The sequence below is a fragment of the Erythranthe guttata genome, chromosome 4 (assembly GCF_056151865.1).
Source record: "Erythranthe guttata isolate IM_541 chromosome 4, IM_541, whole genome shotgun sequence".
Taxonomy (NCBI): Eukaryota; Viridiplantae; Streptophyta; class Magnoliopsida; order Lamiales; family Phrymaceae; genus Erythranthe; species Erythranthe guttata.
Window position 1 is genome coordinate 7,221,268 of NC_142536.1, and position 23,014 is coordinate 7,244,281.

The 23,014-nt window shown below is 30.7% G+C and overlaps 1 protein-coding gene across 1 annotated transcript; it reads left to right on the forward strand.

Annotated features, from left to right (window-relative positions):
• The first annotated feature begins 10,426 nt into the window (after positions 1-10,426).
• Positions 10,427-11,666, forward strand: LOC105951652 (uncharacterized). The gene has a single exon (XM_012975102.2). The coding sequence runs from the start codon at positions 10,461-10,463 to the stop codon at positions 11,379-11,381; it is 921 nt and encodes a 306-aa protein (XP_012830556.2). The 5' UTR covers positions 10,427-10,460; the 3' UTR covers positions 11,382-11,666.
• Positions 11,667-23,014: the final 11,348 nt, after the last annotated feature.

Genomic DNA, 23,014 nt, shown 5'->3' on the forward strand with positions numbered 1-23,014 from the left:
GTATTAGACATGAGGGGGGGATGTTATAATATGATACAACGGAGGGTTCGGAGGCCAAAATCTATATTTTAAAAATATTACTTAAAATCACAATTTTTTTTTTATTTTAAATCTTGGGGGATCCACAACCCCCGTTACCCCTCTTGTATTCCGCCACTAGCCCACTGTGTATAGATCTATGAAGCAAAATCAATGTTTTTAGAACCAGACCGAACCAGTTAGTCGGACCGGTTCGACCGTGACCCTGCCTCGAAGTGGTTCGGTTTGATCTCTAAAATCGGGAAAATTAAAAACCAGGGTTAAATGACCCAAAACCTGTTCGATCGGGTAAAACCCAAGAACCGCCGAGTCAGTCAAGGAACTTGATTTTTGGCCAAAATGTCTCGAACCACCGCTGAGTTGGTTATGTGTGGCTAGATTTGAGCGAAACTTCACGTCCGAATCTTGTAATGAGTGGTCGAAGGATTGCCGAATAAGGTCATTGGTGATCGAATAACGGAGCCAATTGCCGCATTTGAAGAATAAAGAATGAAAAAATATAGAGTAGAAGCAAAATATATATATTAAAAAGTGGGGTGAGATAAATAAATGTTAAAATAATAGGTGGAAGATTAAAAATATAAAGAAAATAATATATTTAAAATATTAAAATTAATAAAATAATGACATATTAAAAAAAATCAAAAACAGTTGAACCGATTCAACCCTATAAAACTAGGACCCAAATGGTCCGGTTCTATAGTCAGTCCGATTCTAACAACATTGAGCAAAATACTCTAATATATTTCACTAAATGTAAGATCTCATGCACCCATATTAACCTTGACCCATATTAAAGTTACATAGCAAACATATTATAGGTATATGTAATAATAATACCCAATTAAATAATACAAAGTTGGTAAATCTAACTCTCCTTTGCTGCCCTAAAAGCAGCAATAATTCTGGCTGTTCTTCTGGACATGGTATATATATCATTGTCAACACTTGGTCAAAATAGTCCAACATTTTCACTGCCCAAATCAACACGTGGCACAAACTCACATGCCTGCTTAAAACATCACATTGTTAAGAGGATTGGCAATAAAATATTAAATAATAGGTGTTGGCATTTTTTATTTTAATAATGGATGACATGATGACGAGGTTAGATTTTGTCTATCTATATTAGGAAAGCAAAATTTATAAAGTAATTAATCACTTTAGAAGGATACTTTTTTGTGATAATTTATTTAATTAATGCTGCTTTTGTTAACTAATTAATCATTGTTTATGTCTGGGAACAGATTCGTATGATGCAATTAAATATTTTGATTATAATATAATTTTTGGATTTGATTAGTTGAATATGAACGGCGAGGGTAAAAAAACCTGAGACTTTTGAGACAATAAACACTCGTAACCCTTCTAGAAGAAATTACATACATATAATTATTTACGTTAAGATATTATATTTATAACTTCTAGAAGAAATTATATTTATTTATGGAGACGTTGATTATATCTAGTTTGTAGTGTCTGTGACACAATAATAGTCCGATGTGAATACTTTTTAAAATTCTGGAAAATCAGCTAACAATTCTCCGAACTTAAATAAATAAATAAAAAATGACAACGTAGTATTTATCTTTGCTACTAATAGTCCATTACTCAAATTTTCATTTGCTAAAAGTTATTTTTTTTTAGCCTGAATTTTGCAGCAATTACCCACGTGGAGACGCTCGGAATATTGACTGCCTACAATCGAATGATTTCGTCAGTGTTGAATGTAATATAAAGCTAGAGTTTTGTGTCTTTCTTAATTTAATTGGTTTTATGACAACTGATAGCGCATGAGGTCCTACACAGCTGTATTTTGCAAATCGGCACTATTTAAGCCTTGAAGATCGTATTTTTTTTTATATATATTTGTAGTAATGTTAGAAATTGTAATAATTTTCAATAGAAAGTTAATTTTTAAATTGATCCTTTATTATAAGTAGGTACGATGTAGGTTGGGAAACTAAGATACTATTTTTTTGTTTAATAATAATAATAATAATAATAATAATAGTTAATAATAATAAGTAATAATCATAAAGGCATGACTAAAGATCTCGTGATCTCATCATGAGAAGGACATGTGGACGGCCGATGTTTGGTGACGATTGAGTTTCATCCACAAGTAATCATTTTTTAATTAATTTCACAAATTAATCCTACTTTAGCTTTATAATATTTTTTCTAGATTTTTTAAATTATAAGAGACTGATACCAATAAAATAGATACTCACTTTTTTCTTTTTTAAGTCAATATTTTATTTTCATATTTCATATTACAAATATTAATTAATATGCGCCATCCTATGTTTGAATTATTGTAATATATTGATGCGGATGCGGGATCAATCAAGTTGGGTAGTTCAGGAGTAGAGGGTTGATCGAGAATGTGTGATTCAATTCACACGAGCTCGAATTTCCAATTATGCTCCAACGATCAAGTCAAATAATGTGGTTTGTGGATAGCAGATTTAATACTAGAAGATAACTAAGTAGACAAAAAAATTGTATATTTTTAAATGATGAATATGTCGATAAATAAATTGATGATGGTTCAAGAGAACCTTTTCCTATATAATCGATGTGGGCACATTACTTTCACTTGATTTTGATTTGGATTTGGACATATCAAATATAGATAAAATAGTGTGGCCATAATGGTTTATTTGTCTTCTATCTTCTTATCCCAAGACCTCTTAATTGTATGAAAGAAAATATGGTCACACCTATTTAATTTACAATATATATATATATATATATATATATATATATATATATATATATATATATATATATATATATATATATATATATATATATATATATATATATATATATATATATATATTATAAAACAAGGAAATCACAAGCAGAGAACAAGTGTGTGTATATATTGTATTCTTATTCAAGTGTGTCTCAACCCTATACAATGGTGTCCCTTTTATAGTACTAGAAGACCATTCAAAAGGTCATTAGTTACAAGGGAATGAATGGCCTAAACATCCACCATTATCACCTCTAATTACACACACTAATGATTCTGTAACTCCTATAGACATCCACCATAGGTTATATAATACTCCCCCTTGGATGTCTATGACTATTGAGAGTGCGACACACTGCCTCGTTAAAACCTTGCCAAGAAAAACCCATTGGGATAAAAACTTGGTCGAAGGAAAAAGAGTACAGTGTTGGGTTATTAATCACACTCCCCCTGATGCTGGCAATAGACCGTTAAGCCGACACATTCCAATGATGTAGATCATGCTCCCCTTAATTTCAGAATAAGACATTGAAGTAAGATCGCCGACGTATGGATTTGCAAACTCGTTATTTGATTGTCATCAATAACTGTCACTGTCATCTTTCTTCTTTAACTCTTGATTACTTTAGAAATCTTCAATAATTCTTCGGCCACCTTCTTGATATAGCCAAAATCTCGTTGGTGCAATCAGACAATATTATCCTCATATATTAAGACCACGATCTTCATTATCTTCTCGAGAACGGGAATATATTTCTTATGTCCAAAGATCGAACAATCATGTGTTTACTCAATGAATGAGCTTTATCATATATAAACAAATAATGGACAAATATTTTATTAGACTAATGCTTGATCTGCAGATCAAAGGCAAATATATCCTCCCAAGATATTTTCACTTCGAATTCTTTCATCAAATAATTGATGATCTTTGTGAGCCCTTCATGAGTCTCCACAAGATTTCATTCGCCCCAAATGATAATGGAAATCAATTAATTTGATTATTCCTTTTGTAAACAAGGTATCCACTAAGGTGACAATACCATATTCTTGAGTGGATCATTCATAGAGTCTAACTCATGAGACCGCTTATTATATGCTTCAAGCATTTTCAATTCTTTGAAATAAAAAGTTATGATCCATATAAATATGCGGTAATTGCATCCATATGGTGCATGTCAAATAATTTTGAATACCATCATAAAGTGATTGCATCATAAAAATATATTTCCAAAAGGCATTCAAATTTATCGCAATGATTTTACCCACATTTATACTAAAGGCTCCACAACGTATGTGTGTTGACTTCAAGTCAATGTACAATTCCTTTCATCAATAATTTCAAATAATCACGGTCAATTGCATTTGTAAATGCATATACTAATGACCAATTAGATGTCGACATCAATTAAAATGTACGAGCTTCAAGCTCTTGCTCTATTACAATATGCAATCAAATTTCTTGATTTTGCTATTATGAGTGCAACTTAGAGAATTTCAAGTCACAAACTTAGAGAATATTTTCTCTTACAATTCTCCATTATATGTATCTTCAAGACACATTCAATTTGTGTCATCAAGACACCTATTACCAATACTTTATTTGTATCCTCAAAATACAATAATACTTTGTTGTGTCATTAAGACACATTCTCATATAAAATATTTGTCTATGTCTACATGACACATTAATGGATCTTCAACTTCAGTGATCCAACACTCATAGTTACATTTCTTCTTGAGCTATCAAAAATAATTTCGAATTGTGTGATATGTCTCATGTCATTGAATTAAAAAGGAATAGTCCTTTCGAGTACATTTATATATAATCTCAAAATTTGAGTTTTATTGCTTAAAGTTATATACTCGATTTGAGCCTGAAGGCTTCATATAAATCATTATAGTACTTGACATGAAATAATAGTACTATAATTAACTCGAATTTTCATATATATCATTGAACCACAAACTGGATAGTTTTTTCGAGTACAATATACTATTCAAATATCAATGATTAAGTTTTATACCTTGAATTTATGTACTCGATTTAGGCATCAAGCATTTATATTTGATATGTCTCCACATAAGCTTTCAAGCTTTCATATTTAAACTAGGCTTTGATCCTAAAATTTATGAACTTCGAGTTCTTTTTCGATTGATGGAGCTTTTCAAGTCCCATAAATTAGAGAACAAGTGGTTATTTAATATACTACTCAAATCTTCGAGTCACTTCATTGCACGTGCTCGATTTGGACCTCAAGCCTCCATAAAAATTATTATAGTACTTACTCGTGAAATAATAATACTATAAATGGGGGATACCCACTGCCTCAAATTTTCAAATTTGTGTATTATCACGTAGACTTTGAGTCTAACACATTCAATCGAGACTGCTGGTCTCCTTATCTAGGCTCCAACCAAGCCATTTACGAGAACTTTATACGTTCTTGTAGTAAAGAAATATAGTCGGAATCGAAAAATTGAATTGTAATAATAATGTTAAAAATGTGTACAGTGAGATTCTATAACTTTCAATCCGAAATATATACTTAATTATATGTAATATGATGGGAATGTAATCTACCTTTCTATAATCAACTTTCTTTCTATTAATTAGAAAAGAAAGTAGAGCAAACTCGTGCTGATAACGTGTTATGTTATAAAACAAGGAAAACACAAGCAGAGAACAAGTGTGTGTATATATTGTATTCTTATTCAAGTGTGTCTCAACCCTATACAATGGTGTTCCTTTTATAGTACAAGAAGACCATTCAAAAGGTCATGAGTAACAAGGGAATGAATGGCCTTAACATCCACCATTATCACCTCTAATTACACACACTAATGATTTTGTAACTCCTATAGACATCCACCATAGGTTACATATATAATATATATATATATATATATTTTCATGAGATAAAATAAAATTTTGGAGATCTCATAATGTTGTTTAAAATATCCTCCTAAAATTGGTCAAAGAAAATACTGTATTAACTATATCATTTTTAAAATACCCATACAGTTGTTATTTGTGCAGGATAACATTTTTCTAGGACTTTTCCTTTTTCTTTCTTTCAAAAGTATTTATAATGAATTTATAAATAATAATAATTAAAATATAATGAATTGAAAAAGGTATTTCTGAGATTGATCAGCCGCAACAACAGCAGCAGCAGCAATAATAATAATAATAATAATAATAATAACAAATCAGCGAAAGTGCTAAATGCAGGACCAGAAATGGTAAATACAGTTTGGACGAAAATCACATACAAGGACAATATAGAACTTTCGCCTCTCCATGTGATATGCACAAGGATAATTTCGACTTGTAATTATCGCTAGTTTATTAGGCAACGAGGGGATATTCAAATTGACCCATTATTAAATTCAATATAGTTTTTTGGTACCATGAACTCGATGTAAACTGGTAACCACCATCACCAATCGATACGTGCAATCATAAACTCAGGGGCCAATTTGGCAATATCTAAACCTATTTCCTAATTATATTGACAATGAAACCTAAGTTGAAAATGATAGCGATAATGAATATTGTCCACATTCCTTGAATCGGGAGCTTATCAATTATCATACACTTGTCCGTAACACTATCTAACACATGAAAATCATTTTATTAAAGGTAAATTACGAGATAACCCCTTTTTTTTTGTCCAAATTACATTTACCTCTATAAACATACTAACATGGCATTCCTTCAAAATTTGTAACACATTAAGTAAAATGTCTTGATTGTCCTTGATAAAAAGAAAAGGTTTTTTTAAATTAACATATAACCCCCTATATAAAGTCTATTTAAATTATAAAAATCCCTCTTTTATTTGTAAATTACATTTACCCCTCGAACTAATGATAGTTTATTTTTTTTAAACATAATTGTGAAATATCTAAATTGTCCTTGAGAAATATTAATATTTTGCCAAAATATCTTAGTATTAAAATATTTTGTTATACATCTATGTCATATAAATAGAACAAAGTGATTATATACCACGTTAAAAGAGTTCTTGATATTTTATTTTCTCGAAAAAAAAAATTGAAAGATCTAAAAATTTGACTCATACGTATAAATCGTGTTATTGAAGGTTGTATAAAATGACTGCTATAATGGAAACAAAGTTGAACGTCCAGGTTAAGTAAAATATGAGATAAATTGATCAGTGGACTGAATAATTAGTCAAATATAATGTACAAAATATTGACAAATTATAATGGCTTTAAGAGTTTAAGTCATAATTATTTAATTTTCTTCTTTATTAAATACAATTTTCTTAAATCCAATACATCAAAGTTGTGAGTAGTATCCATTGGTTCATGTATATCATTTCTTCCGACATCCAATTTTGGTGATTCAAGTTGGATTAAAAAACTAACTCAGAATACTGCAAATCTTATTTTTCGGGTTTTGCAAAATTTGGAATAAAAATGATCAAAATCACATTTGAAGTCGAAACAGTATTATTAAAGCTCGAACGACGTTTATCACATCCCTTACGTTGACATGTCAACAAATCAAACAAAATAAAAAAATAAAAAATAAAAAAAAAAACTAAAAATAAATAAATAATAATAATAATACTGTTGTTGACTCTAATTGTATTGTCAACGACAGTACAATTACGTTAATGTATTGTCAACGACAGTATAATTACGTTAATGTATTGTCAGTGTCAGTATAATTACTGTTAACGACAATACAATTACGGTCAACGTTTAGCGGCTGGTGTAAAAAAATGGATAAATTTTTTATGAGAAATAAAAATCACTAAAAAAGTCAACGCCGGAAAAAACATACTAGAAAAGAAAAAAAATCGAAAAGTCAACGCCGGAAACCGGTGGCAAAAAATTAATTTTTGAAAAAAAAGTTTAAAAAAAATCAAAATTGAATTTCCAGTGGTCAAAATTGATTAAATTATGGTTATAATTAAGAATTGGGTGTAAAAGGTTGGGATGTAATTTATCATATACATTAATTTTTCCTTTATTTATAATAAATATTAAAGAGATTGCTTATTGGCGAAACAGATATAGCCTATAAACCTAAAATAGTAAAGATGATTTGTCAGAGACATATGCACAAAATCCCCATATTTTAATTTTATCATAGAACAATCTTTGTTCACAAATTTATAGATAACAAAATGACAAATTTAAGTAAAAAATAATCCTCCTATTGAACTAATTGGACCAGTACTGTGTTATTCCATGGTATAGGATCAAAACTTTTTTTTTCTTCTTTTTTTCTGTCCTTTTTTTTTAAACTTGTTTTCTTTAATTGGGAACTTTTGTCCCTTGCCGGAAAAGGGCATTGAACAAACCACTTTCCCATACTCTAATGTTGGATTTTATGCCAATTTTGATTCTCTAACATAGAGAGCCATTAGAGATCTTCATCCAGAATATAATCACAACAATAATTTGTGTAAAGTTTTGGTTCGAATATGACAGTAGATTAATCTCCACTTCTATACAATAATCCTCAAATCACACAAAAGATGTAAATTACAGTAGACATAAGTCATGAGTAACAAATTTGATCTAAAAAACATTGGTAATAAAAGTCGAAACTCGGTCCATTTGACTCTACATTGGTAATAGCGCCGTTTGTTGGAAGATCTAAGCCACATAAACTAAGTTTGAAATGAAGAATTTTTCTGGATCTAGTGATTTTAGTCTTTGAAGAATGAAGATGAGAGTTATGTGTTGCACTTGTTGGGATATAAAGTCCATGAGCCAATAAAAATTCGGAAGAGTTCTAAATTAGTCGGTTTTAATTTTTGTTAACATGTTTTGATTAGAATTGTTTAAAGCGCAATAAATCTAATCTAGCAATTAACTTTTTTGTGTGCATATTCGTGTCTATCTTCAGCGCACGAATGAATCCTTCCGTCAATCCTTGCTTCCCGAAAATCACATAATTGAATACCGTTAATCTTCTATTATATATCCATGATTTATTTTGCAACAAGGGTGGACTTGTATTCCAGAAAAATAATAAATAAGTATAAGAAGTTGGATAAGAAAGTTACGAATCGTGGCTCACAACCGGGGGCGACTCCGCTCTTAATTGAAAAACATTCACAGTAATATATCTTTATATTTATTTAGTGCACCCAAAATTCAAATTAATTCAAAGAAAATGCAAAAAGTTTTTCGTTTCTTTTTTTCTTCTCCTATCTTCCGATTTTGTCAAAAAAACCTAATTTTTTTTAGGGGCTCTGTCTCTGGACCACAAAAATTTGATCCACGTTATTTTCACCCTTCCTACTAATAAAATCATGATTTCGCTACCGTTGAATATTATGTGAACTTGAGCCAATCTAAATAAGATTCACATAACCCGATTGACAGCCTTAAGGAGACGTATGTTTTAAAATTTCGCCCGAGGCCCCAAAGGGAAATGAGTTGAGGATTTATCCTTGGATTTTGGGAGTTGTATCTATCCATATATGCCACGACTTAAACCCTAAGCTAGTCAATCCCGCCAACAACACAGGACCTCATCAGTCAATCCAATCACATTCCAACAAATCAACCCAACAAAATATCCTACCCTAAAACCACCAAACAATGTTTGCCCTTTATCAAACAGATTATTCCGATTAATCCCATCCGTTCACGTGGCACAATCTCCCACACTTACACCATCACTTCCGCCGCTCATCTCCACTCTCGTGCCGCCACGTATTACTTATTCTGGAACTTCCACCACCGTACACGATGCCCCATGCTTACACCCTTACGTGCCCCTTCCTCTTTTGGCCCCTAGTAAATGCCACTCCTCTCTTCTCATTGGCTGCCGTTTCTGTGGGCCCCACTACTCTTGGACCAAATAATTTTTCATTTTTCACTTATAAATAATTACTCCAAAATTATATAAAAATTGCAATACTTTAACATTATTAAATTATTAAATAATAAAAATAATTGCACTATACAAAAATAATTTGGCACTATTCATTTTTTATTTGTATAAAAATATGTTTGAATCTATCGTATAGATTGACAAGTCTTGTAAATTCTAAACTTTTTGACATGTCTACAAATATAGGGTAAATTACGGGCACCCGCCGGGATGGGATCAAATTATGAAAAACTCCCTTTTATTTGAATAATTGCAAGTTACAACCATCTCTCACAACTATGAATTTTCTTATACATTTACTCTTATGATGTGAAATTCAACATAATTTTATAGATTTCGTGGAATGGTCTCTAGTTTGTACTCATTTTATGCAGAAATACAGTTGCTAATACAGCACAATCTGATATTTTTAAGCTAAAAGACACATTTAATCAACATCTTATTTCACGAGTACAAATTGCCGTAGTTCGCCCTTAGCTCAAGTGTCGTAATTTACAACAAGATATGTATGAATAGAACATATATAAAATCATTAAATTAATCCCAAAGAAAAACCCTAACTCTCCTCTTATTGGATAACCTAGTCTGCTGTCACGTGGGTCCCTTTCACACCGTTGCGCCACGTACCACCCTCCGCCAATAATCTTTCTCACACGCGTCTAGTTTCTCGCACGTGCCGACCCCCCTTCATTTTCAGTATAAATGGAACTCCACAGATATCGTGTAATAATCATTCTACGCCGTTTATTAAAAGAACTTAGATAAAAAATGATGGACCAGAGGGGTGGGTGTTGTACAGCTAGGTACGCCGGAGGTGGCGCGTACGATATGTCTAACATGGGCCAGATAATGCTCCGCTTTCGTCCCATAGCTCCGAAACCGGCTTCTGCCGATGGATCTATTTCCGGCGGCGCAACCAGCTGCCCTGCCACGGCGGAGAACGGCGGGATTTCTGTCAAAACGGGCCGCGGTAAAAGAAGGGGGCGGGCGGCTAAAGGTGGTGCTAGTGCTACTGCTCTGAACAAGAGGAGCTGTACTAGAAAGAAGAAGCACTCGTCGTCGCCGGAGAACACCGACTCCGGTGGATCTGTCTCCGGCGACGGGAAGGAAATTAAAACCCTGGTTTTGCTGCCGGAGATCCCCATCGCGGCGGAAAGTCGGAGGTATCCAGCTTTATGGCTGAGCTTAGGGAACGGAGGGGGTAGCGCCGAGATCACGGCGGATCGGTCGGGTTTGTTGGAGAATACGACGGAGGTGGTGGGGCGGAGTACGGTGGTTGTGAGGTCGTGGGTGAAGGTGGAATGCGTGACTGACGCGGCGGCAGCGGGGGGGTACGTGTACGGCGGGATAGGGCGGACGGACGGGGAGAGGGTGAGGTGTTTGGATCTCGACACGTGTCCGGGGTTCGTGACGGATGGTATGAACGTGGTTAGGTGGACGAATGCGGCGTACAGGCGGATGGCGGCGGGGGGGGCGGCGGAGGGGGAGGTGGATTTGTGGGTGGAGGTGGTAGAGGGGGCAGAGCTGCCGGTGGGGGGGAGCGAGGGGTTCACGTGCAGGGTGAGGGTGGTCACGTGCGGGAGAGAGAAGGTGTCCCAAACGGTGCCGTGTGACGTGTGGAGGATGGGTTGTGGAGGATTTGCATGGAGGCTTGATACTACGGCTGCTCTCTCTTTGGGTCGGTTATAATTAATTAGGTTAATTAAGACCTTATTAATTAACCCCTAATTAATACTAAATGGTGTTTAATTTTACGGTGATATTGGTGTTTAGCCATGACAGATGGAGATCTTTGTAATTAATTGTGAATACCTATTTTCCTCTTTTTTTTTTTTTTCTTTTTCTCTTTTTCTTTAATTTTTTTGCAATTTGTTTTGAGTGGTGAGATATTAGTGATTCAAATCACTATTTTAGGGCTTGATCTGTGGAGTTTATTGAGTAATTAGTCAATGTACTTTTTTACTATTAGCTCAGTAACTTCAATTTGATAGGTATTCATACATTTGTTAAGTATTCATACATGTTTCCTGTCGGACACTCGAGGACATCTGCCGAATATCTTTTGAGTGATTTTGCAATTTCTAAACGGTAAGAAACATGTTTGAATAGCAAATTTTCAAATATTTTGTTGTTTTCCCTAATTATTTAAACGATTTAATATTGATCAAGTAAAATTTATTTCGAACATGTTTTCTTATGAAAATATATATAAATAAACACTTATAAGTGTTCATGTAGTATATTGATAAATATCCTCCTATAATTTTAATATTTACATGTTTCCTCAAGCTCTCATTTCCCATCTTAAAAAACGAAAAACTCTCGTTTCCCTACTTTTGGGATATGTTTTCCTGTATCCTGTATCCGTTTCCCCTTAATACAACGGTTTCCGCATCCGTGCTATATTGTTTTCTATTAAAGACATTATCTCATCCACGAACAAAAATACACATATTCAATTATTTATAGTTAAATATTATTTTAGTGAAAAAAATAAAAAAACAATTATCTATATTTAGGACAATTATTTTAGTTGCTATATTGTAACTAGAGGACTGTCACTAATTCAATACTGTAAGAACTAACAATTCAAAATATATTATTACAACAAAAAAGAAAAAGTATTATATCACAAATAATATAAATTAAGGACTATTAGTAATAAAACTCAGAGTATTTGTCACTTAATATAAGAATTTGTTGACTATCATGATATTTTCATGAATCCTAGTCCCAGGGCCGTTCCTGAGATTTTGGGGGCCCTAGGCGAGATTTGAAGACGACTAAAAAATGGGGCCCTTCTACAATATACAATAAACTCGATGTTAACTTGATTTTGTAAGGTACATAGCCGGTGACAAGAGTAGAAATTTGTGATATAGTGGGGTTCAAGTTTTTGGGAGTTCGGGGGCAGCGCCCCCGATTTTTTTAAGGATAATTTGCATGAAGTAGCACTAAAACAAGTGAATATATATAAAAATAAGTAACTAATACATTATACATTTAATAATTAGGGGCCCCCTGATTAGAGGAATTATAGAAACAAGTAAGAGTGGTGAATTTATATCTATTTGTGAATTAAGGTTCTCAATAATTATATAAACATAATATATATTTTTTTCAATAAACGTTCATATATAAAGGGTATAAACAAATTTGGGGGCCCTTAATTTTTTAAAAAATCCGGGGGCCCTAGGTGACCGTCTACTTCGCCTCACCTCAGAACCGGCCCTACCTAGTCCGTACTCTCACTCTTCGCTTCTGCCGTCGCATGTTTCTGTTACCACACATACTTTACTGCAATGAAATATCCAAAATATTATTAATGTGAGTAATATAATGCTTAATTATGGTGTTAATGATGTTTAGTGAAGTACTATATATATAATTAATATTGCAAAAGTGAGGTTAAGAATCTGTGTCAAGGAAATCTGAATTCTGAAACTGGTAAGAGAATTTGTTGGTGTGTGTCAGTGGGGTGTGTTTGTGTGTGTGTGAGAGAGAGAGAGAGAGAGAGTAGAGAGAGAAAGAAAGCTGCAAAATAAAGATCATTGATGTAATTAGTGCATTAATGGGAGAATAGAAGGTGCGCGTACTAGGACAGGTGGAGCTTCATCACATCACAATACATGCATGCTAGTAATTCCTTCAATTCTCTCTCTCTTCTTTTTTCTTTTTTCTTTTTTCTTTTTTCTTTTATTTATTTATGTTATTTTATTTTTACTTTTGCTCTTAATAATTTATAAAGGGAAATCTGGTAGTGCTGATATCTGAGATCACGTTGTTTATGTGATGCTTCAAACTCCAATTCGTTTCTTCCAAGTTTCATACATCCATTCAAATATTCTGTCTACCACGTGAAATTCCATATGTATAGATTCTATTATATATGTAGTATTTCTTTTTATCTCATTTTCCAAATTTTTTTTCTTTTTCTTTTTCTCGCAAAGGATGATAGTTAGTGGTTCCCAAATTCCTCTCCTGATGTCTCAACTCATGACCAAACAGGTCTAGTTGCAAGGTTCTTACCAACATATTACCTTGTTTTGATTCATTTTTTCGAAATTTCTGAAACTTAGAAAGTAATATTATTAATAATTTTCTTTTATGTTAACCTGCAGCCATTTATGTAGGTGTATTAGGTAAACCTACACTCTTGTATAATAGTTTGCAAATTATATTAAGCTACTAACCATGTATGACAAATTCGACCTAGCCACCGTTAGCAGGAGAATTCGAACTTGAGTCTATTAATACAAACTCACTTACTACAATTTTTCTTTATTAATCAGTATTTTTGCAATTTTGTTTTGAGTGGCGAGATATTAGTGATTCAAATCACTATTTTAGAGCTTGGTGTGTGGAGTTTATTAGTTTATAAACTTCAATTTATTAACGTTTTTGCGTTTCAACCAGGTTTTGTATTGGACTCTCGAGGACACTTACCGAAAATTTTATGGGCTATTTTTTAAACATAAGAAACATGTTTGAATAGCATTTATTTTAAATTTTGTTGTTTCCCTAATTATTTTTACGATTTAATGATCAAGTAAAAATTATTTCGAACATGTTTGTACGGAAATATAAAGAAAAAATTTATACATAAATAAAAACTTATATATATGTTCATATATTATATTTATAAATATACCCCTATAATTTTAATATTTACACGTTTCCTCAAAACTCTCGTATCCCTATTTTTGCGATATGTCATTTTTCCGTGTCCTTTTTTGCATATCACCGATTCCATGTTCGTGTTACATATGTGTTTTATTAAATCAACATTATCTCATTCACACACTAAAGTGCACATACTCAATTATTCATATAGTAAATATTATTTTAGTGAAAAACCCAATTATCATGTCTGCAAGGCAATTTAGGACAATTATTTTAGTAAGAACTAACAATTCAAAATATAGTATTACAACGAAAAAAAGTATTATATTACTGTCTACTGATAACATAGAGGAATATTAGTAATAAAGCTTAAAGTATTAGTCACTTAATATACGAATTTGGTGACTATCATGATAATTTATATACATACATATAAGATAATATGGGTGGATATAAATTAAATAGCAATAGATAAATCGAGATAACTATGATCTTTCATGAATCCTCGTACGTGCTCACTCTTCGTCATATGTTTCGGTTTACACGCATACTTTAATTTATTGCAGTGAAATATCCAAAAAATTATTAATGGGAGTAATATAAAGTTTAATTATGGTGTTAATGATGTTTAGTGAAGTAGTATATAATTAATTAATATTGCAAAAGTGAGTTTAGAATGTGTCAAGGAAATCTGAAACTGGCAAGAGAATTTGTTAGTGTATGTCAGTGGGGTGTGTTTGTGTGTGTGCGTGAGAGAGAGAGAGAGAAGAAAGAGAAAGAAAGCTGCAAGAGATCATCCATGTAGGCAGGGTCTTGGAGGCCCGAGGCGAGAAACAAAAACGAGTTCGTCTTAATTACCAACTTAATTTTGTATTATCAACTTATTCCTCAACTATAATTCCACAACTTCATTTTCAATATATTTTTGCAAGGTCTTTCTAGCGGTCCGATCACTAAATTCTGTTTGAGGTCAGTTAGGGTCTCATTGCCACGTGTCCAAAAACAAATGAAAATTTAATTTTATTGTGTATTGACATAAAAATTCTTATTATTTTAGATTTCATAATAAAAAACAGAAGGTAATAATGAAGGTCAGTTAGGGTCTCATTGCCACGTGTCCAAAGACAAATGAAAATTTAAGTTTCATTGTGTATTGACATAAAAGTCCTTATTATTTTAGATTTCATAATAAAAATAATTAATAATGTTTATTGAAATATCTTTATTACCCTTAATATCTTTTTAAAATTTGTAAAGGGAGCACCGGATCCGGCCCAGATCCGACGACCGCCCCGTTGACCGTTGACCCGGACTCGTACCGGGTGGTCAATCCGTTGGCCCCGGCCCAAGGACTCAACCTAGAGACCCATATTTAATTGGTCAGGTTTTGACAAAAAATGCTTCAATTAAGGGTCAAACTTGGGCTGATACAAGGGAACAGTGGTGCCAACCACTGGGACAAAGCAAATATTTGTTTAATACCTAACAATCAATGTTTATATATATATATATTTATATAATATTTTAGTGTAAAATGATTTAATCGATATAAATAATATTATATATATTATTAATTTTCATATTCAACATTACTAAATAATTTTAATTAAATATGAACAAATGTAATATATTAAATTTTGAAAAATATAAAGAATCGCGGTTCAATACTTCCAAACATCGATTATTAATTAATATATCCAATATAATCTCCACTATTAAAAAATATAGAGAATTGAATCAATTCAATATATATAGAAATGCATGATTTAATAGAAACTCACTTCTGTTATTAAAATCAATAGTCTGAAAAATTCAAATGAAAAACAAAATAAGATGTTTATTTAAGAAAAAAACAGATTATAACCCATTTCAATTAATTTGAATCAATTAACTTCAATTATTGATAACAACTTATTAAAAATTGTTGGTTATTTTATTAAGGACAATTATTGACAATAACATATTTATAACAAAAATATAGATAATGTTTATTTTAACATATTTTAGTTAATTTTTCTACTTTAAAATTAAACTATAGATGATGAGTAGAATAAATTAACCCTATAATTTAAGTTATATCTTTTTAATTATCCTATTCTAATTAGCACCAACATGGTGAAATAGTTTTGTTTTCCTTTGAATTAAATCTTGTTCGTGAAATTTGTTCTATAAATTAAATCAAGGTTGTAAAAAACGGTAATCGGGTCGGAGGCGGTCAGGGACCGACTCACGATTAATCGGTGCGGCGGTGATTAATCGGTGATAAATCGGAAATAAATTGATTTTTAAAATTTAATATAATATATTTGTGGATATTATTTATAAATATTCAAAACATATATAAAAGATATTTAAACATAGTTATATCTCCATCATGTATATATTCTAATAACATAATAAAAGTTTAATAACAATAAAATCATAATACATAAATATCCTTATGAAATATAAATATTTTTTTTTTAATATACATACATTCATGGCATACATCATTAAGTCTTTAACAATAATAGTTAATTAACATAAACAAAATAAAGCATAAACTCATTTTTTTTAATTAGAATCCCAACTTTTATTTGAATAATAAAAAATTAAAAAAAAACTAAAAAAAAAACCCGATTTTTGACCGATTTTTGGCACCGAAGTTTGACCCGCCTTAAAGGTTTGACCGCCTCGGACCGCCTCAGTCTGTCTCCATCCGCCTCAAACCGCCTAAAACCGCCTCACAGGCAAAAAACCGATTTTTCAAACCTTTACACTAAAATCGTAAAGGTTTTGGACCGCCTTTGCCTCGGAGACCGATTAATCGGCCACCTCGGCCGATTTTTAGAACACTGAATTAAAATATATAAATTATAATATTTTTATTCCATAGTGAAATTTTATTATAAATGGGTTGTAATTACTATTTTTAAAATAATAAAAACTTGAGAATTATTAAATGGGATTTTTCGAAATTTCATAGTTTAAATACCGGATATAAAGTAAATAACTAAATAAGAAATGAAATACAGTTAAGCCTCTATAATTAATATAGTCGGGACTAGCGAAATTCTATTAATTTAGCGAAATATTAAATTATCGAAATATTAAATTATCGAACTAATAATTTAGTAGATTTTTACCATGCCGGGACTAGAAAACAACTATTATTTAAATGAGCCGATTAATTTATCGAGTATTAACTAAAAAAATAAGTCCCCCAAAAATAAATTCTTTAATATTAATTTAAACGATATTTAACTTTTAATATCTTATTATGTTTAGTCAACGACAAATGTACATGCACTATTCAATTTTATGGAATTAAAATATTTTAGTTTTAAATATTGAATATAATATAAATAAGAAAAGATTACAGTTAAAATAAAAAAATTAAAAGGGCAAGAAAGAAGAGGAAAATGAAAAAGAGAAAAGAAAGAAGAGGGAAATATAATGAAAAAGGGAAAGAAAAGGAGAGGGAAATGAAAAGGTAAAGAAAAAAACAGAGGGGAAATTAAAAAATTTCCACGGCTAGTAGCAATCGTGGGTTTTTTTTTTTTTTTTTACCAAGTATTAGTAGTGCAAATTTTCACATTGAATTATATAATTCAAGATCGACATTAGTATTTATCCTAATACTAATTTTCACAATAAATCATATATTTAAGAAAAAATGCAAAACATATATTAAATATAACAAACCTATAAATAATAATAATAATAATAATAATAATAATAATAATAATAATAATAATAATAATAATAATAATAATAATAATAATAATAATAATAATAATAAAATTAATTCAATAATAGTAAAATTTATTGACATGAACATATTGAAATTATTGATTATTGTATGTATGAAACATTATTGACAATAATATATTTATAACAAAAATGTAGATGGCATTTATTTTAACAAAAATAGATAAATAGATTTTAATCATTCCAATTATTGACAAGAACATAATAAAATTCTTGATTATTTTATTACAGGAATATTATTGACAAGAGCATATTAAAATTATTGATTATTTTATTATAGGACAATTGTTGACAACAACATATTTATAAAAAATAATGTAGATGATATTTATTATGAAAAATAGATTATAACTTATTGTAATTATGTTTTCTACTTTAAAATAAAATTAGAAATGATGAGTAGAATAAATTAACTATTTATAATTTAAATAATATTTTTTTTTAATTTTCCTACTCTAGTTTGCACCAACATGAAGTATATTAAATAGTTTTGTTTTTTTTTGAATTAAAACTTGTTCGTGAATTAATTTAGTTCTATAAATTAAACTATATAAATTATAATATTTTTATTCTATAAAAGTGCCACTGAAATTTTATTATAAATATGTTGTAATTACTATTTTTACAATTATAAAAATTTGAAAAGTACGTAAAATGAATTATTCGACATTTATAGAATTTCAAACATAAAAAACAATTAAAAATATTTTACAAGGTACTGAAAGAAATAGTACAACATTTTTTCTTTAACATTAATTTAACATAATATTTAACTTCGATTTTTTTGTTATGCTTAATTAACAACATTTGTACATGTACCATTCAATTTTATGAAATTAAAATATCATAGATTTAAATGCTGAATAAAAAGAAAATAAGAAACGAAATACAGTTAAAATTAAAAAGTAATTCTCTTAATTTTTTTTAATATTAGTTTAAACAATATTTAACTTTTTAACATTTTATTTTATTTAATTCACAACATATGTACATGTACTATTCAATTTTATGGAAATAAAATATTTTAGTTTTAAATACTGAATATAAAATGAATAAGAATAAAAATACAGTTAAAATAAAAATCTTAAAGTACAAGGAAAGAAGAGGAAAATGAAAAGGGGAAAGAAAAGAAGAGGCAAATAAAAAAGGAGGGGGGGCATGAAAATTTCCCACCTCTAGTACTAATCTTGTTTTTCGTTTTTTTTTTCTTCTTTTATTAAATATTATGAGTGCAAATTTTCACATTTAATTATATAATTCAAGACATTAGTAGTTAGCTTAATACTAATTTTCACAACTAAACGTATATTTAAACAAAAAAAAATACAAAATATATATTAAATGCAAATAACTTATAACTAATAATAAATAAATAATACAATAATTGGAAATATTATTAAACAAGAACGTCTTGAAATTATTCATTATTATACATATGAAAATTATTGAAAATAATATATTTATAAAAAAAATGTAGATGATATTTATTTAAAAAAAAATAGATTATAACTCATTTCAATCATTGACAATAACATAATAAAATTCTTGATTATTTTATTATAGGATAATTATTGACAAGAACATATTAAAATTATTGATTATTTTATTATAGGATAATTGTTGACAAGAATATATTGGTAAAAAATAATATAGATAATGTTTATTTTAAGAAAAATAGATTATAACTCATTCCAATTAATTTTCCTACTTTAAAATAAAACTATAGTTGATGAGTACAATCAAAATATTATATTGTGATTTTCTTTTAATACTTGGTTTAATAGTATTTTAAAGGCAGGTATTATTAACAAAAACATATTAATTGAATTGACTATTTATAGTTAAAGTGTAATATATTTTTAATTAAATTTATCATAAAATAAATAAAATATAATTCATTAAAATCGTAAGAATAATCTATTACTCGTAGGATTTGAATCGGTTAAGATCAAACTACTAGCGAAGCAAGCTTGGAGAATTTCCACATGCTCAGATTTGTTACTTACAAAAATTCTTAAAGCTAAATATTTCTCGAATGGGGATTTCTGGACTGCAACTTTGGGTCATCGTCCATCGGCAACATGGCGGAGCATCCTACTTGCTCGACCTTTTCTTAGAGCAGGCACAAGAATGCACATTGGTGATGGAAAGAGCACGTCAATAAAGTGACAATTGGCTTTTAGATGATGAGTACCGACGCATTATTACTAGAAGACCAATTCACGATCCTTTTTCCCGATAAAGTGGCTGACTTAATTGAGCCTGCTTCCCACAAATGGAACCTCACGACCATCAATGAGGTGTTTTGGCCCGTTGACATCCACAGAATTTTGGCCATCCCGGTTGGAAGCTGTCACGCACCGGATAAGTTGGTTTGGCACTACACTTCGCATGGTAGATTTACCGTTAAGTCCTGCTATCGCTATATCTTGGAGAACACAGAACTTCGAAATGTAAAAAATGGTTAGTTGGCCAGCGGTACAACCTACCTCAATTGGAAGAGACTATGGGGTCTGGATAACCCACCAAAGATACGTATATTTATTTGGCGAGCCTGCTTGAACATTTTGCCCACGAATGCTGAACTATTCCGTAGGAAAATCGCGAAATCTCCACTTTGCCCGCGATGTCAGGTTGAGGAAAACATCTTGCATATCACCCATGCTTGCCGAGGAATGGGTACTATCTGGTCAAGTCATTATTTTTCTCAAATCCATATGGTCTGTGCACAAAATTTCGAAGCTTGGCTAGAGAACATTATGCAGCTTTTTCCGTCGGAGGTTCTGAAATTGGCCGTTGTGGCATGTTGGCTTGCATGGAATAATAGAAATAATGAAATCCATGACGGCTTGCATGGAATAATAGAAATAATGAAATCCATGACGAGAAGTGTTGGGTGTAATACCTATACGCAAGTGCACGTATCGTACAAGTAATAAAGTGGACAATTAAGTTCGGATATCGGTCCCACAGAGAATATTTAATTATTTAATCCTAGACGCTAAATCCTACCAATTGTTATCAAGCCCACCCTACACAGTCGAATTTGGAGAAAATTAACTAAATTAAACTAAATTAAAAAGCAAGCAAAAACAAGAAAACAATTTAAAACGAAGATTTAATCAAAGTAAACAAGCCTAGGATTTTATTCTTTCTCATATGTGATTATTATTCCCCCAATTCCTTCAATTATGCAAGCAATTAACCCGGATTATTAACCTGAGATGCTAAATTAATCATAACCCGCTTCCGCGTGTATTACGATTCTAATACTCTAAATTCAATTACTATATTCCTATGCAATTAATTCTAGAACACAACATTAAGCACAAATCTCAATAATGGCTACCTAAGATATTAATTATATTCCTATGTTAATACCACAAAGGCTCTTCTACCACAGTTCTAATTATTAACCCGATCTTCCAATTAATTCATGCGATTAACAATAACATAAAAGCACATAAGGTGATCAAGTTCATGCAGTTAATAAAACAAGTAGAAGAAATAATTCGGAATTAGAACTTGCGTAAAATCATAGAAAATGGTTCATAAATGCCACATAGGGTTCCAAATAAAATCCTGGAAATAAAGACTTAGCTACTCGTGATTCTTATGATAAAGAAAATAAAATAAATAAATTAAATAAAAAAAACTATGCTTGAGTCTTCGTTGATCTTCGTTCCTCGCTTTCTGCGGTGTATAATTTTGTGCTTATGGTGTAGGGACTTGTTGCTTTTATAGGCTTTTCTAGATAAGGAAGTAGTGGAAACCTAATAGGAATCAATTTCCGCCACTTTCCTCCATAAGAGTTTGTTCTTCGATTTTCGCCATGTTGGAGTCCGAATTTTGGAATGTTGCGTAAATAAGAATTGTAGTCCTTTAAATAAGCTTTCCAATGCCGCCAAAATCAGCTGATTTGGAGTTCGTATGAAAGAGATATGCTCGAAAGAGTGGACACTGCTAAAGCTGTGGCGAGATTCCTTCTTCCAATTTGATTTATTTCCTTATTTGCAACTTTTTCCTTTCTTTTTGATCTTTTTTCCTTCATGGACACCTAATTCTCGTTTTCACCTATAAAACACAAAATCAATCAATTAAAGCACAAATATAATTAAATCTAAACAAAAGATCCACGTAAAGTCAATGTAATGAGCGTAAAATTTACACTCAACACACCCCAAACTTGAACTTTTGTAATTGTTGTACACTTTTAGCACAAATATTCAACATTGTTTTTTATAATTATTTTACACTTTTAGTTTATGCTATATACATGTTTTGCTAGTTATTAATCAAAGATTTGCTTGACTCAGTGGTTAGGATTATAATACAATTTTGAGCAACCCGAGATTTGCTTGTGGTTAGGATTATAATACAGTTTTGAGCAACCTGATTTCGAGCCTCAATTATAACGTTTTTCGAATTAAAAATTCGGTTTCAGCCCGGACCTGGATCGAAGTCAGAACCCGCTCCGGACCTAACCCTCCTCCCGCGGGTTCGGGCCCCCTGAAACTCAGACCCAAACAACCAATTTAATTGAGAGGACAACTGAATTAAAATTAAACTTAAATTATTTAGTAAAAAAAATATAAAATGAAATATTGAAATTTTTGTGTATTAAAATATACTAGCTTTTTTTCCCCGTGCGATGCACGTGATATTATTTAAATAGTGAAAAAAGAAATCAATTTAATACATAATAAGAAAATATAGTACTAAATTTTACTACTAATAAGAAAATATAGTAATAAGAAAATATAATACATTATTAAATTTTACTATGTTAATGTACTATATTTTCTTATTATGTATTAAATTTTAAATTGATTATCTTTTTTCACTTTTGAAATAATACCTCATGCATCGCACGGGGAAAAAATGCTAGTCTATATTAAATGAATAGTAATTTAGGGGGTATCTGACCTCAACCAATTTTTTAGGTATCG

What these genes read in the sequence shown, in the direction of transcription:
- LOC105951652 (XM_012975102.2), top strand. Translation starts at nt 10,461, where the DNA reads ATGATGGACCAGAGGGGTGGGTGTTGTACAGCTAGGTACGCCGGAGGT.